This window comes from Rhinoderma darwinii, chromosome 8, assembly GCF_050947455.1.
Source record: "Rhinoderma darwinii isolate aRhiDar2 chromosome 8, aRhiDar2.hap1, whole genome shotgun sequence".
Taxonomy (NCBI): Eukaryota; Metazoa; Chordata; class Amphibia; order Anura; family Rhinodermatidae; genus Rhinoderma; species Rhinoderma darwinii.
Window position 1 is genome coordinate 66,936,485 of NC_134694.1, and position 16,786 is coordinate 66,953,270.

Genomic DNA, 16,786 nt, shown 5'->3' on the forward strand with positions numbered 1-16,786 from the left:
CATATAACAGATGTGTCTACAAGGTTTAAAAAATCATGGAATAATTTATCTGTAAAGGGCTTTCTTGTTATGTATAGGAAGCTATTATTTATGCTGTTTGAAGTCACCCAAAATAAATACATATATATATATATGTATGGAGCTTAAGTGAATGGTTTTCGTTTTTAACTTACACTCCCCTCCCCACATCAGCTCAAACCATATGGCTCTAAATTGTAATTCATACTAAACATGGAGCAATACACATGTGCAGACAAGATGAGAAAATCACCTAGAAATATAAGACTTTCAGTCTTTATTAATGTCAAATTGTTCAAAATTCTATTCAGCTTTTATATCTCCTTTTGGGAAATCTGGGTCTTGACCAATATCGGCGCCATTACAACTCTAACAGTGGTTGCTATTCAGATTTTCCTTACTTTTAGGTGTGTAAAGTATCGCTGCTTAGGTAGATTTACTTCTCATAAGTCTGAGAAAGCTGGGAGACAATTTCTGTGTGAGACATAATGACAGCCATATTATTTATTGCCACCCAGCTTTTCCAGAAATAGGTATAACAATTTTTTTTAGAGGCCAAACTTGCTTAAACTTTGTGTCTACATTGTAAAAGTAAAAAGTAAGAATGAAAAGAACCACCACAGTTTGCATTCAATAAAGCTTTGGTACCTGATAGTATTTGCTGAATGGAGTCTTGGATTCATTGCAACTTGGGTAGAGTTTCGAACAATGACGTTTGATTGAAAATTCCGGTTTCAGTTAGACCCAATGTGCCATTTTCTCAATGTCATACTCAAGGGGATCCAGACAGCTGAGATATAGGCAGCTCTATTGTAGAGTCTTCTCTCTTTGCTGTGCTTGTACTTGCCTATAAGATGGAGAAACCTGATGGTCCCCGTCAATTGTTAACCAAGCAGAGGCAGTATTTTGCCACAGGCAAGCACCAGGTCTTATGAATCAGCTTTACAGTTTGAGGACCTCCCCAAACAACTCCATATATCGCAGCTTCCTGGACCCCTTCAATATAATATTGGGGGATTAGGTTTAACTAAACTAAGATCTGAATGTTTTAGATATAGAGCGAATATTATGCTTTGTCGTGTAATGTCATCTTATACGCCACTGTAGTGTCACCTAGTCTGGAAGCTCAGAATAAACCTAAATTAAGTAGTAAAATTGACCACTTAAAGAGGCTCTGTCACCAGATTTTGCAGCCCCTATCTGCTATTGCAGCAGATCGGCGCTGCAATGTAGATTACAGTAACGTTTTTATTTTAAAAAAACGAGCATTTTTGGCCAAGTTATGACCATTTTCGTATTTATGCAAATGAGGCTTGCAAAAGTACAACTGGGCGTGTTGAAAAGTAAAAGTACAACTGGGCGTGTATTATGTGCGTACATCGGGCGTGTTTACTACTTTTACTAGCTGGGCGTTATGTATAGAAGTATCATCCACTTCTCTTCACAACGCCCAGCTTCTGGCAGTGCAGATCTGTGACGTCACTCACAGGTCCTGCATCGTGTCGGACACATCGACACCAGAGGCTACAGATGATTCTGCAGCAGCATCGGCGTTTGGAGGTAAGTCGATGTAGCTACTTACCTGCAAACGCTGATGCTGCTGCAGAATCAACTGTAGCCTCTGGTGCCGACACGATGCAGGACCTGTGAGTGACGTCACAGATCTGCACTGCCAGAAGCTGGACGTTCTGAAGAGAAGTGGATGATACTTCTCGTCAGAAAGCCCAGCTAGTAAAAGTAGTAAACACGCCCCGATGTACGCACATAATACACGCCCAGTTGTACTTTTACTTTTCAACACGCCCAGTTGTACTTTTGCAAGCCTCATTTGCATAAATACGAAAATGGTCATAACTTGGCCAAAAATGCTCGTTTTTAAAAAATAAAAACGTTACTGTAATCTACATTGCAGCGCCTATCTGCTGCAATAGCAGATAGGGGTTGCAAAATCTGGTGACAGAGCCTCTTTAAAGCCAGCACATGACATTTAAAGTGTTCCTACAAGTTTTGTACTATACTTTAGTGCTCTGTTTTGTCTCCTTCGTAAGGTAACGACCAGTTTCCATTCTGAATCAGGAGTCAGAGGGTGGGCAGTGTCTCCAAGACTCTCTTAATCTGGTCTTGCACTAGGGATATTGAACTGCTGAAAGGCTGATTTAGATCATTTTCTCCCATGTTGCATTTTTTGGGTTGTTGGGGGGGTGCAGTGCTAAATGACAGATGTGCATCCCATCAATAGAAACCCAGATCAGGCCATTGATCGGGGCAGAGGACGATCGTTGAGTTGTCGTTTTTAATTTATGGCGTTATCATCCAAGAAGACAACCTCCACAGATCAACCATGAACAGCCCTCTAAGATAACTAATGTATGGCTAACTTTAGACAATATGCTCTGCGCTACCTATAGATTTCATGTATTCTACATTTTCTGTGGACTTGCTAACAGGTTCTATAACTAATAAAATATCTGAGTGCAGCAGACATTACCTAGACATCCTCATCGCAATCTATGATCAATGTCTGTATCCTTTATATGTCTTTCATCCTTGGTGAGATGCAATAAAAATATTTCTTTAAACAGAGCAGTAGCATTCTTTATGATTCTGATTCTCAGATGCCTTCGTGTTTTTTTAGAGGTTGAAAGAGCTTTAAAGTTATTTTTGAGCTGTAATTATGCAGACACATTGGCATATTTATGTGTCTGGTTTTTGCTCCTAGGTTGTCTGAAGATGGCTTGCTGGAGGAGTTCTACAGGCTACAGTCTCGAATAACTTCAATTCACCAGACATTGGTTGTGCCAGAGCAACAAGAGCTTAGACAACAGATGAAGGAGTTTCTAGAGGTAAACTAATAATGATCCTTATGACAAGAAGATTTATATGGGAAACTAATGGTTCATATGAGGTTTCATGTACGACTATGTTCACTGCACTCATAGCCTCATTGACTTAAATGGGATTTTTATGATGGCAAATGGCATCGTTTGTTTGAGTTATCCTCTGTTCCATCAGGAAAGATTTTTCTTTGCCAGGCAGCATAGCATAAAATGCTACATTATTCTACCAGGTAACAAATGGAAACTGGACATCATATTTACCATGAAAGGGCATAAACAAGATTAGAAATGTTTTTTGTAAATTTGTCCATAGGTTGTGTGTCGTATTGCAGCTCAGCTCTATTCACTTCAATGGGGCTGAGTTACTGTACCAGACACAACCCAGGGAGAGGTGTGGTGCGGTTTTTGGAGGAAAACAGCCATGTTTATCTAATCATGGACAATTCCTTTAAAGACAATAGTAACACAGGGTAATGACTGTTTATTGTTTTATTAAAATATTGTTACTTGTAAAAGTGCAAATTTTTTTTTAAAACAATATTTTTCATTGAATTTCCAGTAAAAGAAGTTTAACATTGTCACTTTTCAAGTAAAAGAAGTACAATAAATCAAAGTTTGTGATATCTATAAAACTAAGCCTGGTTGGGCAATCAGGGTCCAGGGACTAAGATGTCGGTGGAGGGTCCATAGATGGAGGATCAACATTAATAACAAATGATGTTAGGCTTGGACTAACAAAGGAAAATAAGGAAGACATGAACAGGAAAGGGAAGGGATGGCGCTCCGGGGCCGTGTCTGTAGATCAGCCAATAGCACTGTCAAAAAGATGCTTAAGCAGTTCGGAAGGCATAGGCCCTCCAAGGTTCGCAAGTTTTTTTTAGACTAATGTGTGCGACAAGGCCATAAGTTTTCTCATTAATCATGTTGTGATTCTTGTTAATGTGCCTTAAGGTGGCAGTGTTGAGCATTTTAACTTTTACAGCAGATAAGACCAGAGGATCACTGCTCCATATTGAAAAAACAGCACTGCAGCTTCAGAAAACATATTGCAGGCCTATATGGAGTGACAATTGCTGCAGGATATTAGGCTTTTAGTGAAACTGATAAAACTTGGGTTGATAAAAATGAATAGCTATTTACACATGTCCATGATGTTTGACACGATGCAAACAAATATAGCCATATATATAAAAAAGTACAAGAGTAAATGTTAACAGCGTATGTGAGCTCTTACAGATAGGGTTCTTATGCTGCGAAATGGTGCATCTGCCTGATACGATACAGTAGGGCCCCATAGACTTTTTTGGTTGCCGTATTTTGTGGGTTATAAAGAGCCACATTACAATAGTTTGCATGAAGCCTAAAGGCCCTTTTACATGGGCCATTGATAGGGTGAGCGCACATTCGTACGAACGCTCGTTCCCGGTCATTGACCTATGTACCAGGGCAGCGATCAGCCGATGAATAAGCAAATACTAGTTCGTTGGCTGATCTGATTTTTTATTCAACCATAAAAATAGTCACTTGTCGACAGCACATCTCCCTGTGCGAATGTATGGGGACGAACGATCGTAGTAACAATCGTTTGTCCCCATACTCCCAGTCATTGTTCCGTTTGAATGGAGCAAATGTGTGACGATCAACAAGCTGTACTGACGAATGGCGCTAGTTAAAGGTGCTGGAACACAGACAAATATTTGCCAGTGTAAAAAAATAAATCTCGTTGTTTGTTCATTTCTTTTCATTATCAGTCTTTTTGTACGTTTCCTGCTTCCCATAATTGTAAAGTGCAGGGAAATACGTTGGGACTGTATAAATAAAGGTTATGATAGTATAGAAATTGACAATAATGTTTCGCTCCCTAGTATGCTAATCATCAGTTACAAGAGGTTCAGAACGAAATTGATGCTTTGCAAGTCTCCAGACAGAGTCTACGTGAATTTCTATGTGAGGATGAAGACACTTTCCGCTTGGAGGAATGCTGCAAAGTATTCAGCTGCTTTTGTCAAAGATTTCAGCTTGCCATCAAGGTGAGTTAATGGAAAACAACAGCTGCATATACTCCGAATATGTCACGGATAGGGATGGTGAATATCATGGATGACAGTAAAATGACTACTGAAGGGGAGCCAGGCCGGTTTTATATCAAGTTCTAAATAGCACTCTATTAATACACCACCGATCTATTTTTATTCCGTCAATACTAATTCTGACCATCTTTTTTTTCTTGTACACACTTATTCCTAAAACCATTAAAGCACTAGTATTATTCATATATTAAAGGGGTTGTCCACTTTTTTGTAATTTATACAGAATAATTTTATTAAGTAAATCTATGTAATATTCTAATATACTGTATTTTTCAGACTATAAGACACACCCAGGTTTTAGATAACTGAAAATAGGAAAAAAATCTTCATATTTTACTACTTTTAGAAAGAAAAAAAAAATTGTTTTGTTTCACCACATTCAAAGAGCCATAACTTTTTTATATTTTTTTCATCCTTTGAGCGGTGTGAGGGCTTATTTTTTGCGTGACGAGCTGTAGTTTTTATTGGCACCATTTTTGGTACATACGATTTTTTGATCACTTTTTATTTCTTTTTTTTTTTAGCGCTTATGTGACCAAAAAACAAGGATTCTGGTGTTTTAAGTATATCTTTTTTACGTCGTTCATCGTGCGAGTTAAATAATGGTATATTGTAATAGTTCAGACTTTTACGGATGCAGTGATACCAATTTAGTTTTTTGAAATTATTTTTTACATTGTGCTTGGGGGACAATGGTAAAAGGTTTTTTTTTTAATATATATTTTAATATTTTTTTATTTAGTTACAGAAACAGCGTATCTCAGCGAGTTACGATGTTTCCATAACTCCTGACCATGTAATCAGTAAGTGGCCGGGAGGCAGCGTGAGCACAAAAAGCTAGAACGGGGTTTAGGGGCCTCGTTCTAGAGATAGGTGCGGGTTCCAGAGGTGGGACCTGCAGCTATCTGACAATTATGACATATCCTGCAATCGCTGTTCCCTACCATTAGAGCAGCGTGTCAGCTGTAAAACACAGTGTATCGAGTGGACTCAAATATCACAGTGACATGTCAGAAGTTTGGATTGGTGGGGGTCCGAGCACTGAGACCTCACCAAATCTCTAGAACGAAGCAGCTGAAGCGCCCGTGTGAGCGCTCAGCTGCTTCGTGTCTGTTCGGCTTTTTCCGGAAATAAATGTATCGGTGTACGGACTCAATAGAAAGTCTATGAGCCCGTACTCCGATACATCGGCTTTCTGGAAAAAGCCGAACAGACACGAAGCGGCTAAGCGCTCACACGAGCACTTCAGCTGCTTCGTTCTATTGATTGGTGGGGGTCTCAGTGCTCGGACCCCGCCAATCCATACTTCTGACATGTCACTATGACATGTCAGAAGTTTGTCAAACATTTAGCTACACTTTAAGGTTTTTGTGAAGAAAGGTGGGAACGGATGTACAGAAAAAAAGGGGTGGGGTAGGGAGGGAAAAAAACATAAGCAGCAGTAAGATATTACAGCAAATATCTCTGAACAATAGAAATTATCTGTTTAGTGCTTAGGTAACCATATATATAATACAGGCAGACTACCCTATAAAGTACGTATATATGACAAATACATCCAGTTTCTATGGGATTCAGGTGTGTTAACGTAAAATGTCACCTTCAGTTGCCATCAGTGAATCAAAACGTTATTGTTTACATAATGACATAGTTGATATGGTTGAAAAAAGACACCGGTCCAACCTATAATCCTACCATGTTGATCCAGAGGAAGGCAAAAAAAAAAACATGAGTACAGGACGATGCCAATTTCCTTATTAGGGGAAAAATTCTTCCCCGAATCCAAAAATGGCAATTAGAATAAATCTCTGGATCAATGTCCCATCTCCAGAATCTAGTACTCATAACCTGTAATATTATATTTTTTAAGAAAGAAATCAAGGCCCTTCTTGAACTTGTTCAGAGTCAATCACCACAACATCCTGTGGCAGAGAGTTCCATAGTCTCACTGCTTTCACAGTAAAGAATCCCCATCTGTGATGATTGTGAAACCTTTTTTCCTCTAGACGTAGAGGATGCCCCCTTGTCCTTGTTACAGGCCGAGGTGTAAAAAGATCATTAGAAAGATCTCTGTACTGTCCATTTATATTTGTACATTGTAACTAGATCGCGCCTAAGCCGTCTTTTTTCTAAATTGTATAGCCCCAAGTTTGGTAACCTTTCTTGGTACTGCAAATCCGCCCATTCCCTTAATTACCGTGGTCGCCCTTCTTTGCACCCGTTCTAGTTCAGCCATGTCCTTCTTATATACAGGTGCCCAAAATTGTACACAATATCCCAAATGTGGTCTGACTAGTGATTTGTATAGAGGCCAAACAACGTTTTTGTCATGAGCATCTTTTTCAGTAGCAGTTTTACCCAGCGTTTTACCATTTAATGCTAAATTTTAGAAATGTTTCCTCTGCAGAATTGCATAACCTTAATTTATCTACATGAAATTTAATTTGTGATTTCTTTGCCCAAACCTCCAGCTTCCCCAAATCCCTCTGTAGTATTACATTATCTTCCTCTGTGTTGATTACTTTACAGAGTTTAGAATCATCTGCAAACACTGAAATTATGCTCTGTAAACCCTCTACAAGGTCGTTAATAAACATATTAAAGAGAAGAGGGCCCAATACTGACCCCTGTGGAACCCCACTGGTAACTGCGACCATAGGCCCTTGGCTGTTACCCAAACTTGGGCCCACCTTCTCCACCGCCGCCCTGCCGTTCCGTAACCAATGTTAAAGAGGCTTTGTCACCTCATTTGAAGTGCTTTATCTCCTAGATGATGTGATTGGTGCTGTAATGTAGATAACAACACTGTTTTTTATTTTGAAAAACGATAATTTTTGAGCAAGTTATGAACAATTTTAGATTTATGCTAATTACTTTCTTAATGTCTAACTGGGCGTTTTTTAACTTTTGACCAAGTGGGCGTTGTGAAGAGAAGTGTATGACACTGACCAATCAGTGACCAATCAGCGTCATACACTTCTCTCCATTCATGTCCATTTGTACTCAGCACAGCGTCACATACACCCACATTAACTTTACTGAAGTGTCTTGACAGTGAATAGACATCACCTCCAGACAGGACGCGATGTCTATTCACAATCCCGACACTTCTGTAAAGTTTGTGTGGGACTTAATCGCTGCACAGCCTGATCTCGCGAGATCACGCTATGAATGACAGCAGTAGCGTGATCCCGCGAGATCACGCTGTGCAGCGATTAAGTCCCACACAAACTTTACCATCTGCTTTCTATCACTGAGCCAGTTGTTAAACCAATTACACATATTTCCCCCCAGTCCCAACATTTTCATTTTATATACCAACCTTTTATGAGGCAGTGTCAAATTCTTTTGAGATACACCACATCCACAGCCTTAGGCTAGATTCACACGAGCGTTTCCGTTTTGCGTCCGCAAAAAAAGTACACGTTTTTCATTCATTGCAATTCCATGTGCCATCAGTGTTTGTTCCGTGTGGCATCAGTTGTTGATGTCAGTGTTGGTGCACATTTCTTTAATTTCTTTCTTTATTTTTTTTCTCTGCATTTCAAGAAACTGTTGCGTGAATCACGGACAGCACACGGATATGCGTCCGTGTGCTGTCCGTGGTTTTCACGCACTCATTGACTTCAATGGGTGTGTGATCCGCAAAAAACGCACAAGAATAGGACCTGCAATGAGTTTCACGCAACGGAAAAACGAATTGCATAGGTCCGTGTGATAGCTGTTGTTTTAACGGCTGTCACAAGGATGTATTCATGTGAATAAGACCTTAACCAGGTCCAGTCCAGAATTTTTCATAGAAGCTAATCAGATTAGTTTGACAAGACATTTACAGCCTGATAATATGACCTGACCTAGTCCTGCTCACACAGCTGTGCTCTGAGCAGTGTATTTATATATCTCTGTGAGCTAAACACAGCAGCAGAACATATCTCTCTCCTGTCCTGAACTAGGTGGCTATCTCTTATTTACACTGACAATTGTTGGGAACCCTACACTAAGGCCTCATTTACTTGAGCGTAATATACGCGCGTGCGACGCGCGTGCTTTTCACGCGTGTCGTACGCACCTATATTAGTCTATGGGGCAGTGTAGACGATGCGTGAATTTTGCGCAGCGCGAGTGCGTTGCGTAAAATTCATGACATGTTCTATAATCGTGCGTTTTTCGCGCATCACGCACCCATTGAAGTCAATGGGTGCGTGAAAATCACGCATGCCGCACGGAAGCACTTCCGTGCGAACTGCGTGATTCGCGCAAGAGCTGTCAAAAGGATGAATGTAAACAGAAAAGCACCACGTGCTTTTCTGTTTACAAACATCCAAACGGAGTGTCAAATTAGAGATGAGCGCACCGAACTTCACCGGGTTCGGCCGAACTAGTTTTGACCGAACCCGGCAAAAAATGTTCGGGTACGCGACGGCAGGAGACAGTCACTGTCCACGGTGCTGAAAGAGTTAAACTGGTTCAGCACCATGGACAGTGACTTCCGATCACAATATACATGAACGTGTAAAAAAAAAAAGAAGTTCTGACTTACCGATAAAACTCCCGGCTTCTTCCTCCAGTCCGACCTCCCGGGATGACAATTCAGTCCAAGTGACAGCTGCAGCCAATCACAGGCCAAGCACAGCCTGCAGCCAATCACAGGCTGCAGCGGTCTCATGGACTGCCGCGTCATCCTGGGAGGTGGGGCCGGATGACAAGAGAGGGACGCGTCACCAAGGCAACGGCCGGGAGACCGGACTGGAGGAAGCAGGAAGTTCATGGTAAGTATGAACGTCTTTTTTTGATTCACAGGTTGGTGTATATTGTGATCGGAACTCACTGTCGAGGGTGCTGAAAGAGTTACTGCCGATCAGTTAGCTCTTTCAGCACCTTGGACAGTGACGGGCGTCGACTAGCCTCATCTCTATGATGGCGGCTGCGCGAAAATCACGCAGCCGCGCATCATACACGTATGACACACGGAGCTGTCAAATGCCTTTTGCGCTCGCAAAACGCAGCGTTTTTTGCGCGCGCAAAACGCACACGCTCGTGTAAATCAGGCCTAATACATATAGAAAAGTACTATATTGGGATGGTTTTAAGCCTCTTAATAGCAAGTAATGTTTCCAATTAATTGTTATTAAAGTGTTATTAAAGTGAATCCTGGAACACTGTCAAGCGCCACAACCTCTTTGCTGCTGCATCAGTTTTTTTGCTGGGAAAGAGACTCATTATTCACAATTGGTTTTCATGCAAAGGTAAATATTTGAAGAAAAACCCCTTTAACCACACTTGTTGCTGAAGGTAGATCATCACAGGGGTACCCCAACAGAAGATGGGGGCATGATGACTTTATAGTAAAATACACAGTGCAACTAAATATAGAAGGCACATCAGATCTTAAATGTTATGGAAGCAAATTAGTAAATTCAGGATAGGTGCAAGAGTTAACTGCAGAGTAAGGCCGGATTCACACGAGCGTTGCGCTGTTTTTCACGTCCGAGGTGCATCCGAGCTCTACGCATTATCATGCATCCCCCATAGATTAGAGTCTATAGAGGGAGGCGTGAAGCGTGAAAAAATCGGACATGTCCTATTTTCTCACTGACGCTTCACATGGTTCGTTGAAACAGCGGCCATGTGAACGGCCCCGTTGAATTACATAGGTCCGTGCGACGGCCGTTGTTTTAACGGCCGTCACACGGACATATAACACGTTCAATGAATTAGGCCTAACTACTGGGCTACCACTTCCCCTCACTTCAAAGAAATGAGCACAGTAGACATTGGGGATTGCTTCATCATAATATGTTCAGTAATACTACTACTCTCATTTAACACGCATGTGAAAAAGATTATATCATTCTCATAGTTACAGGAAGCATGAGATTTTTTTAAACATGCAATGGTAGCATATAATCTGGGAAGTTTATAAACAGGGCTCATGGATGAATGTTTAGTAGCCATGTTCATGGTTTGTATTAATAGCATGCATTTATTCGGAGGCATAGCTTGAAGCATCTGGGCCCTAATGCTAACGCTATAACAGCCACCAACTATCACATATCATTTATAGTACAGGTCTCCTCTTTTACAGCGCAGATGGTCCTTTTGGACCCCCTCAGGCTCCAGCACTTGTGTGAAACTGCAGCATCTGCACTCTCTATAGTACATCAATAATGAGAAGAAGCGAAGCAACACTAAAAAAAAACTTGGTTTTATTCACCCAACATCCACTACTATATACTCTCTATAGTTATGCCCCTGCAGGAATTGCCTGCACACAGTATTAAGTGTTAAATTCTACGTCCTTTTGATATACTGTACGCTTGTGTATGTGAGAATCTGCAAGTGTATGCCCTTTTAACAGCCAGCATCCCCATAGTGTAAAATGTTTGAACACTGGTCATATAGGGGGCCAATGGACAAGTGTATGGCCAGCTTTACCACCTGTGAAGTATTGTAACAGCACAATTTGTAGTTTAGCTTAGTATGTGAATGACTGTACGTTTTCATTTAGTAAAATCATACATTCATAATAGTAATCACTCACGATTGAAATGCTTTTTATCTAGGAAAATAAACACCGTGAACAAGAAGATCAAAGACTAAAAGAACAGGAGAGAAAACATTTACAGAAAAGACATTCAATGGCTACTTGTGGTGCATTAGAAGCTAGTCAGTCAAAGGATGAACTTGAACTTACATTAGAGCGGAATCTACGTAACACATGTAGGCCTTTGGGTAGACGCCTGTGTAGAATGCGTTCTTTAGGATGGAACAATGGAAAGCCCTTCAGATCTTGTAATGACCAGAGTGAGGACTTCCAGGAACACTGTGACCAGGAGAGTGCTGACCAAATGAGGAAAGTATCTGAGCGTGTTCTAAAGCAACAAATGGAGTATAAAAGTCAAAAGAATGATAACAACAATAGATTTTATCAATTACCTGAAGAAAAAAATATTACTTCTTGCCAATCAGCAGCCAAAGTTGACTTTCAGAAAGTCAGTTTGTTATTATCGAAGGAGAGAACTGAGATTTTCCAGGTGTCTCCTGAGACATATGGGTTTCACACTTCTGATCAACCACTAAGTCCCCATAGGTCTAGATATTCAGAAGCCCAGCAGCACAAACTGCATCATAGGAACCAACTACAAGATATATCAGAGTCACTTGATAATTCATTACAGCAATTTGATATAAAAGGTTATGAAGATAGATTATGTCCACCAGCTGAAGAGTCTCACGTGTTGAGTAAATCATTGGACTCCCTAGGAAAAAGTTCAGTGCAATTACATGGCAATCATTTAGTAGACCATTTAATACTTGAGCCATCAAAACAATCCAAATCATTAGATGGACAAGAAATCCAAATAAACCCATCACATCTTTGTACAAGCGCATCTCCCCAAGAATCATCATCCCATTTGGAACCCAAATACACCAGCCAAGTAATACTAAAGCCAATACCTGTGCATTCTGGTTTGGACCATATCAGCCAGGCACAAACTCAGTTTAATAATGACTGTCTTACGCAATTAAAATCTGCAACAAAAACTCTACCTGACAGTTTTACAGCTGAAGTCCCCATACAATCAATAGAAAAGGACAAACATGACCATGACGCCCAAACACAAGGTCAATCATATCTACCCAGACAGATGCTCTGCCTTTCTGCACCTAAGAATTTTACATGTTTAAAAAGTCTTGTCGGACTTGACACGCATGTTCATGAAATCAATACAAGATCAGTTATGCAGTGTACTTCTGAATCTTCCATGCGGACAGTAGCTCAAGGTGAATCACAGAGAGTAGGTGAGCTTGAAGAGACTTCTGGACACAAACTCAGAAATTATAATTGCTTACAGATATTAAAAAATAATGAACCAGAGAACCCTGAGCAGTCATCTGACCTTCACGGACTTACATCTTCCAAACAAACAAATGAACTTGACATTGTGTCCGACTCTACAAGTGCACCTAAGACGTCCAAACCATTAACCCAAGTTACTTCTAAAACGGTAAAACAAACATTAGCTAAATCTGCAGTACGGAGTACTAGACACTCAGTAGCTCTGCCTAATTCCCAGTTATCCAGTCCATCAATAATTCCAAGATCTGATGCAGCCCATCAAAATCAAACAGTTAATAAGTCTGAGGCTCCCAAACTTCGGAGATCCCAGCCTGGATGCTTTATATCCAAGATAAAACTTGTGGAGCCATTGTCAGTTAAACAAACTATTACAACTAAAGAAACAAATGATTACATTCCACTGCCAAAAGAGAAGAATGTGGACCCACCAAATGAAACCCCAAAAGGTCTTCAGCATATAGAATATCATTCATTTTCAAAGGGTACTAAAAATATTCATACTTTGATACAGAAAGAAACTCATAACCCTTGTTCTAAATGGAAAAGGGAATTAAAAAATACCTCAGAAAAGGCAAACAGTGTTAGACCAGAACTAATGTCAGAAAACAGTTTAGGAAGTAACAGGAATAATTTGGAGCACAAGAGTGGAGATACCACCAGAAATTCTTTATTAGGGAGAAATGGAAAAAACATCCCAAAGAAATCAAAAACTAATGACTTCGGGATCAGAAAAGTTCTTTTAACCAAAGATCTAGCCACAGGATCAGGGACTCCATGTGCCATGAAACAACCTGTTGTCACTGCTAGACATGTGCAAAAAGATAGCAAGATACCACAAAAACTCAGTCTATCTACTGGTGGAGCAAGTAAACCAACCCCAAGCAAAAATATGGACACCTTCAAGGAGAAGAAGGTTCCACATGCAAATAATAATGACTGTGGTAAATCTGAGAGCATTGAAAGCCCCTCTATAACTTCTAAACATTGCGTACCCTCTTCACCCAAGGGTGAGGCCTGGACATCACAAATGTCACCTAGGAAATCAAGTTCGGTGGCTAAAGTAGCTATTCATGTTATTAAACACTATGAGGTGAACACAACCCTTACACGGAGTACAAAAAATACATACATGGATACCCACCCAATCTGGAGGTAAAAACAGACTGACCAATATGATGAAATATCAATAATGGGGTACTGAAGTATTGTGACAGATTAGTAACAGGTGTGAGCGCACCAGGTTCAACGGACAGATAGGTGCAGGACGTATTATGTGCATAAATCTATAGAAAGGGAAATGTTACACTTTAGGGAAGTACTGTCTTATATATAGTGGTGCAGCGATACAGTACATGACTACATTTACTGTACATTTAGTAATTGTGACATCTTCACACTGCCAGCGCGCTTTATACTACAGCACCATTATGAGGAACTAACTAAGAGGAAGAGATACTGATTTTACATTGCTCTTTAGCAACCTAACACTGCAACACAACACCAGGTCATGTACGAAGACCGTGCTAGAAGGTACTCTCTAAAATGATTCAATGTCATTGAATGTGTAATTATTTAATATATGACAAATTACAATGTGGCCTTGGAATATTATTTATTCACAATGATGTTTCCACATGAAAGATATTTTTTTTTTGAACTTTGTGGATTATAGAAATGGCAATTTCTTCCATCTCTGAATAGGGGAGTATATTTTCTCCTACATGCCGGGGTGAGGAGTAGTACAATATTTATATACTATTTCTAACAAGACCTAAATTGCTATTGTGTGGCACCAATGTTTACCTTTCACCAATGTATTTGCCTATGTTTACTAAGCACTCCTTTGTCTACAATCTTTTTGCATAGCAATAGACATTCCAAGGTTTGCTGAAGTTTTAGGAGAATTTAGATTTTAGAATTGTGTGCGTATGGATAATGACACAAAGGATTGATTTGTTGTATATAGAATAATGAAATACTTACTTTCCTGTATCGTGCGGCTTTCTTGAGAATTTATTTATGAGGGGAATGCATTGTTTTAGTCTATGTTTTACACTTAATGAGGTTTGTCAAATTTTCTTTAATAAAGTTTCACCTTTTAATAAGAAATAGATGTTGAAGGATACAGAAAAAATTCATTATAATGATCTGATTTTCCTGTATACTGACATTACATTGCTCACTAAGCTCAAAACCCAAAAATTGTGTGTTTCTAAAATTACTGTCAGTAAGTGGTGAATTCCCCATATCTAGCAAAATTGGGAATGATCTTCCATGAATAAAATCGATCCCACTGTTAAAATAAAATTTACGTGAATTGCAGCTTGTCTTTTATCTTGGCTATCAGCTGAATAAAGGGGTTGTCCAGCTTTAAAAAAAACATACATACTAACACCACCACTGTGGCAGTGATCAGCATTCATTATGGCACAACACGTGTAAACTAAGAATGGCAGGAGACCGCGGAACTGTTGGCGCTGGAACATCAGGGGATTTAAAAGGTGAGTACATGCATATTTATTGTTAGATTCCATAAGCAGCGGCAAGATTTTTATTTATTTTTTAAGCTGTAAAACCCTTTTAAATTAAACAATCAAAAGATTTATTAGTGATTTCAGGACAAGTTTTATACTTGTTCTAATCAATAGAAAAATCTGAATTGATCAGAATCCAGCAATCAGATCTCATTGTAGTGTCATAGACCTAACAATAATGATTATCTATCTATGACCATTGGAATCCAGTCAACTACCTAAAATTATGGACGGAAACCAGAGAGCACTGAGGAAGTCCATATATCTTCTTGAGTAACTATTTATTCTAACAGCCATTGAATACGAATAACATTACATTTGCAACCTAAAAATACGGTAAGGAGCATTGAACATATACATTTAGTCAATATGTGATGTGACCACCATTTATGTTTAATACTGCACCAGTTCTCTTAGGTTTATTCTAGAGGAATTTTCCAAGGAAGTCAGATTTTTAATAGCATCTTAAAAAATGAGTAACGGTTCTGCAGACTTCAGCTGTTTTGCTTGTTTCTGTCTCTCCTGATAACCCCAGACATTCTTGATGACGTGAAGTCCGTACCATCTGTTGCAGAACTCCTTGGTCTTTTTTTAGTTGAAGGAACTTCTTTATAATCATGTGTCTGGGGTCATTATTGAGTTGCGATTCTTTGTGCTTCTTCTGAAGTGCTTGGACTGAGCTTTGCTATATTAGAATAGTATATATTGTTTTTTTATTAAGAAATGATGAGATCATAATGTCCATTGAAACTTTTTGCATGGGACAGACCCGGGGCGGTTTTGTCCATACATTCTCTATATTTTTTTTTTTATTTGAAAAATATCACATTTCATTATACAAAATACCAAACAAAGACACATTTTTACCCCCCCCCCCCCCCCCAACCCACCCTTTCATAAATTTTCCAGCCCATAAAAAAAAAAGATACAAATGATCCTCCCCATTCCACTTTTTTCTTCTAATAGTAAAAGTCTGATCCGCCTAATGTATGGATCAGATAGTACCCCAAAACCATTCCTCAATGTATTCACCCAATCTTATATGTTGTTTCCTATACTCATTTATACATTTCTCATATCTTGAGAAATTACTGCCCACTTCACACCATTCCTTTATCTGAGGTTTGTTTTTTTTTATAACCAAGCCCTTGCTATGATCAGGGCAGCAAATACCAATTTATATACAACTCCTTTTTTCGTATTACTCATTGTTGTATTTATCATATCTCCGAAAACGGCGAATTCATTTTTGTCTACTATCTCTACATCATAGACTTTTTGTATTATCTCCAAAACCTGATCCCAATATCTTCTGACTGAGTCACATTCCCACCATTCTTGTTCCAATTCACCCTCATCCCTTAAACATCTACTACAGGTCCCTACAGCCATTCCTATATAACAGCTGTGCTGAATAATATAAACGATGATTTATCAACATTATGT

The 16,786-nt window shown here is 39.5% G+C and overlaps 1 protein-coding gene across 1 annotated transcript in view; it reads left to right on the forward strand.

Annotated features, from left to right (window-relative positions):
- LOC142658699 (uncharacterized) overlaps positions 1-14,922 on the forward strand; it is an 86,637-nt gene extending 71,715 nt beyond the window's left edge. Inside the window, exons 10-12 of the mRNA XM_075834302.1 lie at positions 2,738-2,861; positions 4,721-4,885; positions 11,509-14,922. Of these exons, the coding sequence (XP_075690417.1) occupies positions 2,738-2,861; positions 4,721-4,885; positions 11,509-13,962 (2,743 nt within the window). The 3' untranslated portion in view covers positions 13,963-14,922. The remainder of the gene's footprint in view (positions 1-2,737; positions 2,862-4,720; positions 4,886-11,508) is intronic.
- The last annotated feature ends 1,864 nt before the right edge of the window (positions 14,923-16,786 follow it).